This window comes from Eleginops maclovinus, chromosome 5, assembly GCF_036324505.1.
Source record: "Eleginops maclovinus isolate JMC-PN-2008 ecotype Puerto Natales chromosome 5, JC_Emac_rtc_rv5, whole genome shotgun sequence".
Classification (NCBI taxonomy): domain Eukaryota; kingdom Metazoa; phylum Chordata; class Actinopteri; order Perciformes; family Eleginopidae; genus Eleginops; species Eleginops maclovinus.
This window is the reverse complement of record NC_086353.1, coordinates 584,263-601,883: the sequence shown is the minus strand read 5'-3', so window position 1 is coordinate 601,883 and position 17,621 is coordinate 584,263. Positions and strand designations below refer to the sequence as shown.

General features: G+C 44.5%; 1 protein-coding gene across 1 annotated transcript in view; it reads left to right on the top strand.

The window, feature by feature from the left end:
* cacna1ab (calcium channel, voltage-dependent, P/Q type, alpha 1A subunit, b) overlaps nt 1–14,000 on the top strand; it is a 120,616-nt gene extending 106,616 nt beyond the window's left edge. Inside the window, exons 44-49 of the mRNA XM_063884379.1 lie at nt 70–183; nt 2,504–2,521; nt 3,022–3,057; nt 6,061–6,262; nt 7,040–7,278; nt 8,471–14,000. Of these exons, the coding sequence (XP_063740449.1) occupies nt 70–183; nt 2,504–2,521; nt 3,022–3,057; nt 6,061–6,262; nt 7,040–7,278; nt 8,471–9,205 (1,344 nt within the window). The 3' untranslated portion in view covers nt 9,206–14,000. The remainder of the gene's footprint in view (nt 1–69; nt 184–2,503; nt 2,522–3,021; nt 3,058–6,060; nt 6,263–7,039; nt 7,279–8,470) is intronic.
* Nucleotides 14,001–17,621: the final 3,621 nt, after the last annotated feature.

The following is a 17,621-nucleotide window of genomic DNA, read 5'->3' as shown; positions in this document are numbered from 1 at the left end:
TTGCCGCCTCCCCCCCCCCCTCCCCCTCAGCGGACAGCGGTCACGCCCCCCTCTCGTTGTGTTTTACAGACGGTAGAGATGAGGGAGATGGGGCGGGACGGGTACTCCGACACTGAGCCCTATCACCCAATGGATGGGCATGGGCGGACCCTCTCCATGCCCCGCCTCTCGGCAGACAACCAAGTGAGCACCTTCATCCCACCACCACCAGCGACCCCCCCCCCCCCCCTCCCATCATCATCATCCTCCATCACCGTCCCTGTTGGTGATGGAGCAGGACAGCTGAAGTGAATTGAAAAAGTCTCTCCTTGCATCTGAAACAGAGAAGAGAGCCTCACATGAACCAGACCCTAACCACCAAACAAACCGAGTATATTTTTTATTAAAATACGTATTTTTTAGTTTATTTTGGGCATTTTTTCTCTCTCTAGACTTTTACATTTTAATTAGTGAACTAGTTATGTAATCAAATATTAGTCTTGTAATTTCCACAGAGTACAAGTGCAACTTTCCTCAGTGGTTATAACCCAGACTTATTTGTACCATAACTTCTATAACCAGGTGTTTGCTGTTAAGACGGAAGTTTATTTGAACATACTCTCTATATTTAACACTTGGAAATCAACACGTAATGGAGAAAAAATAACCATAGATTGCACTATAGTTTTTAAATGTGTATTTAGTCGTAGGAATATGATTGATGAAGTATAATATATTAGAAAAAGCTCTTATGTCCTTTTATTTGATATCGTTGCTCTTGTTCTCTGCATGGGAAACATGGCTCCAAATGTTTGTCAGGATGCAAAGAATCACTGAGACTTTTGTAAATTCACTTCCATCCGTCCAGTCTCCCTCCCTCCCTCCCTCCCTTCACCTCCTCTTCCCTCACTCTCACCCTCCCTTATCCAGCAGCCAACCCAGTAGCAACGGCATGGGTGCGGATGGGCTGGATAAATGATCTAGATATGTGTCCCAATATATCTAGAAGACTGAAGAATACCTTCCAACCTTCCCCTGATCCCCAAACCATTCCCATTATACCCTTGGTGTGTCTGTCCTGTATGAACTGCGGCCAGAGATAGATCCTCTCTTCAGGATGCAGAATGCAACCTTAGGCATAAGTTGCCAATTCATTGGTGTCAGCTGGGGCCTCTGGATCATTGGCTTCATCCAACTGACCCTGTGTTGACTTCTTAGATGTGTATTGTAGAAATTACAGTAGATTATTTTGTGCTTGGATCCCATTTCAACCTTTAATTTTAAGTGCATTCATTTACAAAATACATTGAGTGTGAACAAATCCAAGCATTTCATATTGTGCAATTTTAAGTGGAGATCAGGCAGGGACAGGTATCAAATTGAAGTGAAAAATCCTGGACATTGACTTTGAAATATGATCATTTCTCCTACAGGTTTGGTGGATTCAGTGTGTTAGAGGGCACTCTCTGGTTAAACTATAACAGGAAATGGTGGAGGAAAGAGAAATAGCCGACAATTCTTTAACATCTTGTGGGCAAATTGTTTCAAAACCTGGTCAAATTAGTTTTATACTTGATTTTGAAGGATATTTTCAAGTGTGGTATTTTATATTTATGATGTCCAGTAAATAATTTCCACTTTACCACCTCTGGCTGCAGTTGCACATACACACTCACACACACATTCATTCCATCCTCTCATGTGGCTCTCACTCTGGTATGTTGGTAACTCCATGGAGTGTTTCTGTATGAACATTTAGAGGACGGTTAAGGAGGTGTCAGTGAAATTTCTGCTTATTCTTAATATTTCTGTTATGCAATGGGTGGGGTTGATGAAAGAGTGTTTTAAAGAGAGTGTTAACTCTTTAAAAACACACTTTTAATAAATATAAAAGTGTGTGTCGTTCCTATACAGGTGTGAATACTCTCAATTAATGCTAGAAGTAATGGAAATAATGAATCTCAAAAAGAATAGTAAAAAAGTGGGGATATTTAAAGGGAAATAATAAATGAGTAATTAGAAAAGAGAATTTTATTTTATTTTATTATTAGTCTTTTATTTTCCACATTTCTTAATTTTTCCCAAATTATTTTTATACATTTTTTGAAAGATTTTTTTAATTATTCTTTTTATGACTCTGCGACTCAATATGTGGTTAGCTTTAGCAAACACTGCAACACACTCCAAATACTTACAGTCCTTTAGTTGTTCAATGGAGCGTGGACATCAGGACGTCTGTTTTCTTTCCTTTCTTTGCACTCGTTCAAACACTACCTTTGATTTCCACACATTTACCCCTCTGGTTATCGTCCTGCAACAATCAGTGCACATCTTGATGAGTATAAATAGACATTAGCTCCACATGAATAAAAGTAGAGTGCCGTGGGAGTGTAGAAAAGGTCCTGGGTGTGTGTGTGTGTGTGTGTGTGTGTGTTTGCGTCGGTGTGTGTGTTGCATTAACAGTATATGTGTGTGTGTCCATACACTGTTACTTACTGCCTTCTAACACTGCTCTGCCTTACAGAGAGCTCATGCTGTTTCGGTAAGTGTGTGTGTGTGTGTGTGTGTGTGTGTGTGTGTGTGTGTGTGTGTCCTCGTCCTCTCTCACTGGCACCTCGCTCTTATGTGTGTGCACTGGCCTTTAAATTAACTGGGTTGTCTCTCTTTCTCCTCTTTCTGTCCCCCCCCCCCCTTTATCACCTATAATTTTTTACCTTTTTTTCCTGTGATGTCGTTTTCATCCCTCCCTTCATCTCCTTCCTCCCAAAATTATTTATCTCCTCGATATCCCCTTTTCTCCTCCTCCTCACATCTCTGATTTATTTTACATTTCTGTCTCTATTCTCCTTTGGTCCTGGCGGCTTTGCTTTGTCGGACCAATGCTCTATGTGTGTGTGTGTGTGTGTGTGTGTGTGTGTGTGTGTGTGTGTGTGTGTGTGTGTGTGTGTGTGTGTGTGTGTGTGTGTGTGTGTGTGTGTGTGTGTGTGTGTGAGTGATTACGCTCTGCTCTACGTATCATCTCTGTGTTTGCCTGCTCTGCAGCGGAGGAGACACAGGCCTCGTGGAAATAACCTCAGTGTATGTACCTCTCTCTATCTCCTTTCCTTCGCCCTGTCTTCCTTCTGCCTCTCTGTCAATCACTTTTCAAACTGGATCTGAACCCAAATGTAATTTTCAGGGGTTCTTCTGCCCCCTAGAGGACGCCATATCATGGGATTAAACTGCAGTCGGACAGTTTGGATGGAAAAAGTTGAATTTTTTAAGGCTTTAATTACTTTGGGCACATTTCGGACAAATTATCAGCACAATTTTTCTCTGAGGGGCCTTATTATGATTTTGGGGGGTTTCCTAGATTTTAGTGCATGTAAATGGTCTGCAAAGCCTAAAATCCCTTCCGGAACATAGTGACATCTCTATGAAACACTCACACTTCTATTGGCTATCCCTCCAACACATTGGACGTGGTAGGTTGAGGGGCGGGACTTATCCAATCGGTTGACCAATCGCAACAGACCCGGCCAGCTAACCAAGACACCATCTGAGTTGTGTTGCTGCAGTGAACCCGCCCACCTTGTTTTGAATCAAACTTGACTTAATGTCACAGTTCAGATCGACTTTGATCACGTTTCAAGCTTCTTTCTGTCCTGTCAGCTTTTCTTTGAGCTCGCTGTCTCTCTCTCTCTCTCTCTCGCTCTCTCTCTCTCTCTCTCTCTCTCTCTCTCTCTCTCTCTCTCTCTCTCTCTCTCTCTCTCTCTCTCTCTCTCTCATGTTTGCTCGTGTTGAGGTCGCTCTGCTTTTCATGGTTTGTTCTCCGCGATGAGATTTCCTCGAGTTCTGCTTGTGTGTGTGTGTGTGCAGACCAGGTCAACAGTGTTTGAGGAAAGCATGGACTGGTCTGATGTGCAGCTCTGTTGGCCTGTTACGGTGGAATGGCGGCGTGCCGGCATGTCATAGGTCGTGCATGACGTGGCACAGCTGAGTCTCCCCCGTGGGTGTGATGGAGAGGGAGTGATGTACGGGCGAGGGAAAGTGTTGCTTTGGTGGAAGCTGCTTTTAAGAAGCCTTAAAGGTGGAATGCATGTTGGACAAATACAGAGTGGCTGTGTCATATTCAGCATAATTAAGTTCAGTGAATAGACTGAAATGCTGTGTGTGTGTGTGTGTGTGTGTGTGTGTGTGTGTGTGTGTGTGTGTGTGTGTGTGTGTGTGTGTGTGTGTGTGTGTGTGTGTGTGTGTGTGTGTGTGTGTGTGTGTGTGTGTGTGTGTGTGACTCCTCAGGATGGGGAGTCCTCTTGTGTTCGTCCGAGTCTTTGTCCGGCCTGCTGCTTGCAGACTGACATGTGCCATATCATCACATGGTGATGTGAAGCTTTGTTGGGGGGGGGGTTCAGAGTGTCAGCAGGGTCCTGTCCTGGTCAGAGGTGCCTGATGATGAACCCAGCAGGAAAATTAAGGGTGGTATAGAAAAAAAGATGCAGTCTTTAACTAGAGCCACTTCCTTATCTGGCATGTTCTATGTCTTCATGATGAAAAATCACAGCCACAAGTCAGAGAGTACACGCCCCGGCCGTGGTACGACTGGCTGGGGCACCTGCACCGTACGCCGGCGACCCGGGTTCGATTCCCGACCCGTGGTCCTTTCCGGATCCCACCCCGACTCTCTCTCCCACTTTCCTGTCACTCTCCTCTGTCCTATCTGATTAAAGGCAAAAAGCCCCCCCCCCAAAAAATATCTTTAAAGTTAGAGAGTACACCACTTCCATGAACTAGATTTCTGTATTCACACACAATCAGTTCTTGGTAGGTTCAAGTACATTTGAAATATACGCTCTCTGCACTGATGACGCCAACTGCACTGACATCATTATGATTCACACTTTAAATGATCTCATTTTATAACAACCTTACTTTAGGATGTATTTTTTTAAATCAAACTATCAATCCTGTAGGATTTTCCTGTTGGGTTCTTGCAGAGCATTTTAACCGGACTCTAAATGGAATGACAGTTTACCTTTTCCACATGGCTGCCATATTTGATTTAAGTCATACTGTTGTATGGGCAAACAATATGAGAATATGCCTTGACAAAAATGTATTTCATATAAAGACTTGATACCAGAGGGATAGCATTATTCTAGTTACTAGATGTACATGCTTTTATATAATGTGGTAAAAGAGCAATGTGCTTAGCTGATTAAAGTTGGACCTGCTTTCCAAATCAACAATATCTAAGGGTTGAAATAAATATCAATCCACTTTAATTGACCTTGTCATTATCAGTGTTGTTCTTTTACTTTTAGAAATAAAGAAAAACTACATATTGTAAATATTTCCCAAATAAATGAAGGGAAACCTCAGTATTATCAGTGCATTTGTGCAATAATCACATTTCCCACGACCAACACACACCTTGTGTGCTTGTTCTGGTCTGATGTGGCACCGACTTCAGTAACTGGAAAACGATCTACAGGAAACATGGCTGCCATCTGGAAAAAGTCCAGTAGTAGGTGCATGTGAGGCATGGTTTTCTACAGCCCTCCTTCATGCTTGCTCTCTGTCTCTCTGCCCCTTTCTGCTCTTGCTGTCAGTTCTCTGTGTATACCTGTTTCATTCCTACATGTTATGATGGAAAAGCATGGTATTACATGTGCTGGTCAACTTCAGGTCCTATGGGTCATAGCTAATGGGATGCAACAATGGTCAGGTATCTTATTTAGGATGGGTCAAATAGTACTTTGGAAATATTATCAAAAAGCAACCTGTGATAACCTGAATTTTGTTAAACCAGCACCTATGTCAAACTAAGAGTTATTGGTACTGCTGTTTGACCCAGGTCAGATATCGTCATACAATATGTACACACAGGAATTAACCTTCTGACATTTAGTCTCTGCAGTTGTCATACACTCATTAAAACAAAGTAAATGAGGGTTGTCCTTCTCAGAATGGAGGACCACCAATCAGGATGCATTACATCTTACTTCCTGTTTTCTTATTCTCTCTTTTCTTTCTCTCTCCTCCACTACTTTGATCTCTTTTTCTGTCTGTCGCTCTCCCTTACTGGCGCCTTCATCCTCACAGACCATCACAGACACCAGTCCGATGCGTCGCTCCACCTCCAGCCTGGTCCACGGGCGTACGGGCCGCGGGGTGAGGCTGGACGACTACTCCCTGGAGAGGGTGGTGTCCGAGGAGGGGAGACACGGAGGAGGTCGCCGGCACAGAGGCAGGAATCACCGGGCCTCGCAACGCTCGCTGACCAGATATACTGACGCTGACACGGGTGAGTCACTCAGAGCGGAAAGGTGTACTCTCTTTCATGCATGTATCTAAAACAGGAGTGCAGGAATGATTCCTAAAACCTAGAGAGGTGTTAGCATTTTGGATTCCATACATTTACAATAAGCACAAAGGCATTAGACATCTCAATTTGATGGATCATAGTTGTAGCATAGTAATGCGGGACAGTCAAGGTAAACTCAATAGCAGTTGTTGACGCGATTACAGCAAGCTGTGCATTCATTGAGCTAAGAGATTAGCGTTATCATCACATTCACTCAATTTATGCGAGTCAAGTCTTTGGCACAAAGAAGAAGTCCTTCAGAAGAACATTGCCCACTTCATCACTAATTGCCTGCCTCAGCTGGGAAACGAATGCAACATGGCTGGCACTGTTATACCCTAAAAAAAATCCTCTTTATAATTAGAGAGCCCTCGAATCTGATGGAGAGGAATTTCCTTTGCTTCCCAGATGCTGTAGTGATGCTGCTTTTAATTAATTTCACTGCCCATGTGTCGTGGAGTTCTGCAAAACATACAATTAATATTCTCTCCTGAAAGCCACTTGCCTCCACTGTGAGTGGCAATTCTTTTACCTGGCTGCTTATCAAAACGCACACTTTATGCAAGCTGGAGAAAACCAAATGAAACAAAAACATGTCTGTTCAGAGGGTTTGAAATTGGCTTCATTGGTTTGCCCTCCCCTGGGGTTGCTCAACTCTTGGTAATATAACGACTGGCCTTGTTTTTACACATTTAAACTGAGACATCTCCCTGCTAGGTCTGGGCACAGACCTCAGCACCACCACGCAGTCGGGTGACCTTCCTCCAAAGGAGCGCGAGAGGGACCGCGGTCGGACCAAGGACCGTCGTCACCACCACCACCACCATCACCATCACAGCTCCATGGACAAGGAGCGCTACGGCCCTGAGAGACACGACTACCCCCCCAGGCATCCCCAAGACCGCCACTGGTCCCGTTCACCCAGCGAGGGGCCCGACGGACGAGGACACAGACAGGTGGGCTCCAACGACACCGAGGTTAATGCCACGATTATGGATTATATTGTCCAATACTGTCTTTGCTGTTCCTTCTTCTTCTTTTCTTTATCTGTAGAGTTTCTTATATAAAGTGTGTAAGTGTATGCAGGTTGGGTAAAGGCCCTAACAGCCTTCAGGATGTTCTGTACTGTCGTTGTGGTACATCATACCCAGTCAGTCTTGTAGTCTAAGTACGATTTCCTTGGCTTAGATCACGCTACATGACTTTCAAAGTTGTCCCTGTACTGTTCAAATTACACGACTTGCTGTCTTGAAGTCATGGTCCAACTACATGATCTTTAACCAGGAGGAATCCCAGATGAGTCCAAGATGGATGTACGTCCAGTATTGAGCAAGGTGTTTGTTTATTGACGTGCAGGGATAAAACAAAGAAGAAACATGTGCTTGTTGATATGGCTTCTAGGTGCAACAACAACTTAGGTCCATGTTGTAAATCCAACACATACAGTAAAGATATTCGGTCCATCCTACTTCAGGTTTCCCTTCCGGCCAAAGTGTTGCGCTCCAATTGGCTTTTTCAAGTCAAGAAGTCATGCAGTGTGATCTACCCGTCAGGTTCAGAATAAAGATAGATAGTCTTCTTGCAAATCAAATGCAAGAACCAGCAGAGTTTGTTTGACACTAGCTTGAGAATTTGGGTTTGAATCCCCATAGACCTGCCACAGAGACTCTTTGTTATCGAGTAAGAGTTCACCAAGAGTCACGCACCTACTTATGGATATCAATTTCTCCTTTTTGTGTTACGCTTTTTTTCTTTATCACTGTTTCCTCTTTCTGTCCATTTTTCTTCAACGTGGCGTGTGGCTTCTTGATGTCAATTCTTTGCCTCATCAATATGTTTTTGAATGATTTTCAATGGTGTTCTATCTACCTACCTACCCACCCACCTACCTACCCACCCACCTACCCACCTACCTACCTACCCACCCACCTACCTACCTACCTACCTACCTACCCACCCACCTACCCACCTACCTACCTACCTACCTACCCACCCACCCACCTACCCACCTACCTACCTACCTACCTACCTACCTACCCTACCCCCCTACTTCCTTACCTCCCTACCTGCCACCTCTCTGCTCTACTCTGGTCTCTGTTGTTGTTGTTGTGGTGCGTTTTGATTTTCCTTGTTTACATTTTGCTGTAGGGCAGTAGTTCGGTGAGCGGCAGCCCGGTCCCCTCCACCTCGGGGACCAGCACTCCGCGGAGAGGCCGTCGCCAGCTGCCCCAGACCCCTGCAGTCCCCCGTCCACATGTCACCTACTCCCCCACCGTCCGCAAGCCCAGCTACGGCCCCCCAGGGCCGGGCCGACTGCGCTCGCCCTCCCCCCGACACTTCTCCCCACCAGACCACGACAGAGGCTATCACCATCGACCCCCCTCACGCCAAGCTTCTCCCCAGCACGGGGGGTCCTCGTCCCGGCACGGTTCACCTCGGTCCCCTAGGCACCAGTCCCCTCGCTCGCCTCTCCACGGCTCACCCAGGTCCCCTCACCGAGGTCGCTGGAGCGGGGGTCCGCCCGGCGACAGCCTGGAGGGCGACGGGCCCTTCTATGAGCGCGACTACGAGTACGAGCGACACCACGAGCCCCCTGCCTACGAGCAAAGTCTCTCTCATGGCAACCCCCACCCACATGGGGGAAATCCTCACCCTCACCCACATCCACGCTCACCTAGGACTGCCCGCCATGGGCCCCCTCCGCCCCCTCACCCGCATCCACGTAGGGTGCCCAATGGCTACCGTTCATCCTCACCCTCCCCACATAGACGGGGGCCACCTGGGGTGCCTCCACATCCCCACCAACGACCCCCCCATGCCCGAGGGCCCCGCAAGGGCCTGCATGAACCTTATAGTGAGACGGATGAGGATGACTGGTGCTAGCAACCACAGGGAGCGAGGGATGAGGGCAGGAGAGGAGGAGAATAGCGGCCTCCGGTGCTCTGGCCTTGGATATGTAGACTTTTAATAAAGCCGAGGGGGTGAACATTTTAATGGGGGTTGGACACCCTCTACCTTCACCCTTCGGACTCTAAATGAGAAAAAAAAAAAGGGCGGGGGGAGGAGGGGGGAGGCTGCTGCAAGAAGCCTTTTTACAGATGTTCTGTAAGACTCAAATCAGTGACAGAGCAGCACATGGATGAAATGAAAAAGAGACAGCCAAGACAGCTAGGGCGAGGCCCGGGCACAGTTTACCTCTCTCCTTCTCAGAACTACACTTCCCAGATTTCTATGCTTGACCAGCAAGGCCAGGCTGCAGAAGGAAACGAGAGTTGTGGGAACAAAAGAGCGAAGGAGGAGCATGTAAATTGGTCAGGGATGATCACGGTTTACGAGCCCTAACGGCTTCTCCCAGACTGTCGCGTGATTGGTTAGTTTCGTCAGATGTGTGCTATCTGTCGCTGGCCAGTCTGCTAAATGTAAAAGCCTGAAAATGAGCTGAAACACAGAGTCCACTGCTTTGAGTTTGCTCCTCGAACAGATATGTTTAAAGAAAAATAAATTAACAAAAAGCCAGGACCCCCTAACCCTTACATGCCAAGCTATGCCTCCAGAAAATCAAACTTGAACAATGAAGAACAAAATGAAACTTTACATGACAATGAAAAGAAAAAAAGGGAGAACAACCACTTTATCTTTAACCTTTTTCCTTTCCAAGGGACAGAACCAGGAAGCTCCGCCTATACTGCAAAAACCAGCCAATCACAGCGCTGGCTGATATTTGATGAGTTTTATCATCTCTGTTTACTGTTAAAGACTCACTTAATGCTGACGGAGCTGGTGTGACATCACTTCCTGTTCGCCAGTGGTGATAGTGGAGGAGGGTGGGGCACGTGTGGGCTCACTTCCTTTTCGAGTGCGCTTTGGGGGGGTGGGCTCAGATAACTTGAGAAGGTAGTCGGACACCTTGTCAAGCCCCTTCCTCCTCGGTTACTCGACCTGGTGCAAAGGTGAGGGATGACCTGACAGGAAATTACATCACACGTTGAAAGGGGCGGAGGACAGGAAAGGAGGGATGGGGAAAAAGACTTATTTCTTCAGTATTTCTTCTATCGATTACTTCTCCTTCTTGTTCTTCTTCGGACATTGGAGCTTGGTTCTTCTGTTGCATTCGCTCAGCCTCCTTTGATCTTTTTTGGAGTCCAAAATTTGATGGAAACCTGCATGATTGATTAAATACATACTAGAGAGGAAACCTAACTGGTGTGGGTGGGACCTGGGGGCTTTATAGGAAACTTTGCATTTAGGTTTACAAAAGAAGTCCTCTTCTTTCAGACACTCTTTCTCCTTCTCTATTTGACATCTCAAATGGGACTTTAGTTTTTACCCCAAACAGGTTTTGACAGTCGGCCATTTTGTTTGACTTTTCTGCCGATGCTGTTCTGAAATCTACGTTTCTACGACCTGTTAAAAGACAGGAAAACCTGCAGGATCACATTCCTGTTTTTTGCCTGAAAAACAAGAGGGGGGAAAGAGTGGAGAGAAGCGGACTTCTACCACACTTGATTTATTATTGTTAATGATGATAGTCTTATGAATAATGATATCAATGTCAATGCAAAATGACGATGACAATGATGATGATACTGATGATTGATTGTTGATTGATTGATTGATTGATGGAACTGTTGCTGTAGATTTGTTGTCATGTTAATTGGAGTTTAAGTATGCTATGTCCATCTTGTTTACATCCGTTATGTTTTTTATCCCCCCGTTCAATGACGTTTACCGGGTTCCTGATGCTTTCTTGCAACATTTTGGGGCAAGGACGGCTCGGGAACATCCACTTTGCAGCATTGCGTGTTGTAACGCAACTCTTAAGATACACTCGCTCTACAGAATGGTGAAGGTAGAAGTCAGGGGAGCTTCAGTACCTTACATGCAAAGATTTGTGGGGTTCGTACTCTTGTCAAGCCAACCCAAAGATCAAGAACTCATGTTCAAAGGGTGGGGTAGACCAGATCATTGAGAATGTGGAAGAGTTTGTGTTTTACATTGCGGAGGTTTCAGACCAGCCTGAGGTTAAAGTTCTACAAAGGTTGAATTCTTCCACTAGCAGCCAAAAAAAAAACTAAGGATCTCAATCTGTTCCCTCTGTCTGGCTCTGTAATTGTGTAGTGCGATCAGTTGCCGGCAGTGACAGCACAGTATTGGTGGTACAATGTTGGTGTCTGTATTAGGTGGGTGTTGTTCTCTATTTTTGCCACCAGGGGGCAGTTATCAGCGCACATTATCCGCCCTGCCTTCCCCCTCTACAGGACAGCCTCCAGGCCACATCCTGTTTTCTAGACCTGGACTGAAAACCTCTACTTATACCTGTCTCTTATATCTTTGTAAGATATATAGACCAAGTCCAGTCCTAGTCAGGAAACACGGATGTAGCCTGAGAGACGCCATATCTGTCCGTTTGTCGGCCCGTCCTTCTGTCTGCTTGTCTGTGCCAATGCTGACGACCCCCTCCCCCAAACCCCTTCTCTCAGGTCTGGATAACCAGAGAACAGTCACCAAAATCCCCAATCCAATCACATGAGGTTGTAGCAAAGCTGAAACCTCTTCTGCCAAAACCCACTTTAGTATCCGCCAACCTCTGTCTCCTCATCTACCTTTTTTCTTTTTCTGTCCATTTGCTTTGACATCTGTTCTTTCAGCTTGCCAGAGAGCGACACTGAAGACACAAAAGGCATTACAAGACAGAAACACTTAAAGGACTTCTATTTTCATCCTTATTTTTATGAAGGACAATAATTATTGAGTATTCAATAACTCTAGGACAAGATGATAAAGTATAGATAAATATATAGATGATAAAGTACGTATAAATCTAGATATAAAACAGTAGATGTAGTTATAGATAACACAGAGTATAATTAGAGTTTCAGATATTTATTTATTTTGCATACCGTTCATGCTCATGACACGGTTGACGATCTAGCTACTCTTGAAACCTCGCACTGTTTTCTCCGCAGTCGCATAAGCCAGAAGACAAACCCCAGTCCACGTGTTTTGACACTATGCAGACCTCATAAGCATCCTCATGGTATTATTTTCGGAGGAAAACCTGCAATGCTGTGGTACTGTAGAACGGATAAATGAAGCTACTTGTGAAGATCGGCACCTCGTTTGCACACGTCTCTTGACATCACACACAGTGAAACCCCTTTTGTCACCCTCATCTTTTTCTCTCCTCTCCCGAAGTGTGTTGCCTCCAGGCCTAGCGGTTGAGCATAGCGTAGTGAAGATGGGGAATAGGGGGGTTTTGTTTTCATTGATTGTTTATTTGATTGGCGGGAGTCGAGGGGCACAAACCCCAAACCCCTCTGCCCACACCTCTCATAAAGTGAGGTTACAACAGGTGGGGACGTTTCCTCAAAACCCCCTACAGAGCCACAGTGCCTTCTGTATCAGAGTCACATTTGTCACCCCCCATTCTCCTCGCCGTTAGCCCCCCCGCCCCCTTTACCCTCTGTAGTAGTTGACATCAACCACACTACGCCTTAAGAGTCAAGTCCCACCGGCTCCCATACTAGTCTAGAAACAGGGAGAGTGGTGGTTTTGAGACTGGGTCACAGTGAGGGATGAGCGAAGAGGCTAGCCTTGAAGCAATCAAAACAATCTAATTCAAACACAAACAGATATTTGTAGTTTCCAAAAAATCAAAAGAGATCCATACAGTTTGAATCAAAGCCTCATGGTGTTTTGACGTCATTGATGATTTATCGGATGATGCTAACAAGCTAGCCCTCTTGGTTTCAACTCCCTGTTAGGCAGGGCATTTTGTGTCAATCCAGGAAATATCGTGGGTCCAGTTTCAGGCGGTGTATTGAAAGGTTTACAGAGGTGCAACGCTTACTTCTCAGGTCCGTCTAGAGTTAGGTAGCTAGCTAGTTAGACAACGTAGGGAAATGTCAGCTACAAAAAAAGCAGGCCTCGGATTGAGTTATTGTATGGTTTTACCTGGCATGGCGTCAGACGTTGTAATGTCAACCCCCCGCCCCCCCCCTGCCCTCTTATCCCCTTTCACTGACTCCATTCACCCTCTGACACGTCATCTGCCCGACGCACCAACACCAACACCGGCGTGTTGAAAGACAGGCAGGAAAAACCCACCTCCATTTTGGCTCCACAACACCACTCGCTCGTCCAGAATTGTAACAGCCGATCCAAAATGGCCGACACACAACACTGCCTTTGTGTGAGAGCATGTTGTGTGTGTGCTTTTCCGAAAACAAACCCCATTCTTTGGAGAAAAATAATCAGATTTTTCTTTAGTTGTTTTCTTTGAACGGGGCTGGGGGGGATTGCAAGGTGTTTGCTAAGTCATTGCTTCTACTGTCTGTGTCTTCACCTCTTGGCTTCTGTCACCCATCGGACTATCCTTTTATTTTGGGTTGTTCTTCGTTTTTTGGACGAAGGAAAAGCAACCAAACCATCCACTCAGTCGGCTGTGAAATTGTGTCAGTGGGTCAGCCGTGAGGCAACGCGTCGACAAAAACACGAATAAGGGCTCTCTTTAAAAAACAAAACTACACAGTGGGTTTTAATGTACAGTAGTGCTGCCAAAAGTTGTGCTTATGTAGCTGAAGCCACGCTGTGGTCTCCCCTTTGTACAGCACTAGATGTGTGTGTGTGTGTGTGTGTGTGTGTGTATGTGTGTGTGTGTGTGTGTGTGTGTGTGTGTGTGTGTAGGGGGTCAAGAACGAGGCGGGGAAGGAGGGAGGGAGGGGCAAAATGCAAATGAGAGAGATTTTAATAGTGTAAGGTCCTGTTTGAGGTGGAGGGGGGGTACGTTTATGGGGGGGGGGGAGCAGAAGCAGAAGTGGTAGTCATGTTAACACACAATTTCACAATGGCACTGGACCACTTTTCGGGCTCATCCTCATGCTCAGAAGCCATTTTATCACCGTCAACCGCCCACGCTGTGTTCCACTGTGAGGGGGGCGGGGCCGCTGCTGCGACAGGGAGACATTCACTGTGTGTGTGTGTGTGGTGTGTGTGTGTGTGCGTGTGCGAGTGACAGGTGTGTGTGAAGTGCATCAGAGTGTTTAGGGCTGAAATTGATTATTTACATTGTTGATTAATCTGGCAATTTATCTCACATGAATGATCAACACTTAAGTAACGTTCAGTAGCCTAAATGATCATCACTATATATAATATTTCTTGTAACATCCAATAAAAGAAACCTTAAAAATAAGATCCCTTAAATGAAAGTGCAGGTGACTCTATGATGAGTTGCATTGACTATGAAAATGCACACATCTTCATATTTATTAATATATATGAATAGATAATTAACAATTAAGACACACAGCCAAAAATCCAAGCATATTTAATGCTATCAAACAAAGAAAAGTGATAAATCCTGTTAAAATCTGTGAATTTTTGGCTTTTCTTTGTTAATTAATGACCTAATTGGTTGTCAGTGCTTTGTTTGCTCGTAGTAATCGAATCAATAATTTGACTAATCGTTTCAGCTCCAAGTGAAATTTGTGAATATATGAAAATATGTCAGTGAAAGGAAATAAATGAATTTGTGTGTTTATTATTATGAGTGCGTGCGTGCGTGTGTGTGTGTGTGTGTGTGTGTGTGTGTGTGTGTGTGTGTCCTGACAACATCAGCTACAGTAGGTCACCCTCAGTGCCTTACACTGTACAGGACACGATGATTTCTCCCTCTGAGACAATCGCAGTATGCATGTGTGGTTTTAGTGTCCTTGTTGCCACCTTCATCTCCTTCCATCCTTCCCTCACCCACTCCTCGTTTAGCCTCCGGGATCATCATTCAACCCTGGACGGGTGGGAGGTTGGAGGGTGGAGTAGATAATCATGTCATTTCTCTCACCCATTCCACTGTATATTTTGGCTTTTGTGTATATAATCCATAAACTTTCTGAAAAACTCATCGTGTTTCTCTGTCTTCTTCACCTCTCTCCTTCCTCCTGTAATACCATTCATAAACACGGGGTGGTGGGATTGAGCTTTCACCATACTCACTCATTATGAAAGCCATGGTGTATGCAGTGGAGGTTGAATAACTTCATGGTTGCCTGTGTGGGTGTGTTGTGTCTGCAGTGTGATTGCGTCTTTGTGTACGTCTTTAAGGAGTCCAGCAGGTATTACAGGTGAATTTATTCATGATTGCATTCGTTCACTGAAATTTAAATAGCTCTTTCATATTTATTTTGAACAGAGGGTGTGGAAGATACGTGACAGCCTAAAAAGGCATACAGTATGTTTAAAGCTGCACTTATCCATGACTGGGTCCAGGAAAGAACAAAACACATATGCTGCCTTTGAGCCTTCGGGTTGTGACAGGAGCCCATTTGATGGCCCAACCCTTGTGGTATAAACAATGACATTAGGCCTTTGAATTTCCTCACTAGCTTACTTAATTGTTGGCCTCTGTAACTTGTAGACACCGAAAGACAAGGTTTCTCAGTCACCTGAAAGCCAAGAATATCCTGAACATGACTTTCTATGTCCTTTACATGAAATGCCATAACCACAAACAACATTTTGAAGGAAGGCATCGATCATGTGTATGCTAACAGTTAGCTACTGACGCAGAGACAGCAACATTAGCATTGATTTGGAGCAGTGTTTGAGTCCATTATTCACACTCTCTGCGCCAACTCTTAGGGGAACATCTTGTTCTTTGATATTTACTAGACGATGAGTACTGAAAACATCTTCTGATCGTAGTAGCGTCGTACATTTTTGAGGCAGCATACACACACATAATATATTGCACTTTCCAAATTTGGCAGGACTTCCAAAATGTGTGAGCAGTCTCTATGCTGATGTCATATTCATTTATGTGCAAGCTATCAAAGCGTTTGTCCTTATACCTGCTGGACTCCGTACTTCTCTGTGCTGATTTACAGTGAATTGAATCTTCGTCAAGTGTCTCCTGTCGCCAAAGCAAACCAAAGGTCCCTCTCCCCTCTCTGTTTCCATCCATCTCTCCCCCCTTTTCCATTTCTCTCCATCCACCCAATGAAGACGAGTTGCTTCCTGAAGATCTGCACTCACCTTTTGACGTCAGCGTCTCCCAAGCGCTGGAGGCCGATCTGTCCCAAAGCATCTCGAGGTGCCATGAACAGGGGGTTCTTTTTGACCCTTTGTAGCACAGATTTGACTATTCATCGAACAAAACGGCTGATTTATTGTATGTTTTTAAGGAAGTAATCAGAGAAAATGTTAAGGTCCTTAAACCAGACTTTTGGGGCTTTTGTTCTTGGTTCCTATTTTGAGATAAGTTATGAGGTTTTAAAAGAAATTTGATTCAAATCCCCAAAACTTTAGCCAAAGATTAAAGACAACTAGGGTTGGGATTAGGGTTCATTCTGGTTTCCACTTAAACTCCTGTTTTCAGGTCCAACAAAGCGAGCTTCAATAGTAAAACCTTCTAAGTGAATAAGTATAAAATGCCACAAATTCCCCCAAATTGTTATCCAATGTAAAAAACAAAACTAGCTACAAAGGGTTTAGTTTAGGTGTCGTTGCAGAGGTGCATTGGGAAAACTCAACCATCAACCTTCCATCTCATCACCACGCAAACCATCGACACTCGACCCAGTAGAAACCGAACCAGTGCCACAGTAGAAAACCATACAGGATTCACTCAGCAAGTTGGGGAAAAAAGAGAAAAAATAAACATACATGGCAATTTAAGATAAAAGAGAAGTATTTAATTACAGATTTGCATGTGCAATGTGCATGCCACTATGTGGGGTAACAAGTCAACTTCAGGAATTAAAAAAATAAATATGAAGAAAAAAGTATATATATGTAAAAATATATATAGATAGATGTATTTAAGAGCAATGTGTTTCTTTTTTTCTTCTATTTTTAAAAACAAAAAAATCAAAAAAACCTGACAAAAAAACACAAAAATGAAAAAAAAAAATCATCCTGATAAAAAAATGGAAATGACTTTGGTGATGAAATCAAAGAATGTTTGTTTGTTATATTTGCCAGTTATTTCACGGGGGAAAAAACCGTGGGGGAACAACAAGGATAGATAAACACTTTAACTAACATTACAAAAAAAAGAAAAAATGATTTTAAAAAAGGGGGAGAAGGAGAACACAGATTCTCCTTGATGAAAAACAATCCCTTTGAGAGTAAAGAGCTGCCTGAACCTGAATCTGGTGATGTTATTCCCGTTTATTCTGGATATGAAATCCCTTCTTTCTCTCTCCCTCTCCTTCTCTGACCATCTCTTTCTCTCCCTCTGTTTCTTTCTCTATCTATCTCTGCTGTTTCTACCAGTGCATTTTGTAATTTCAAACAGAAC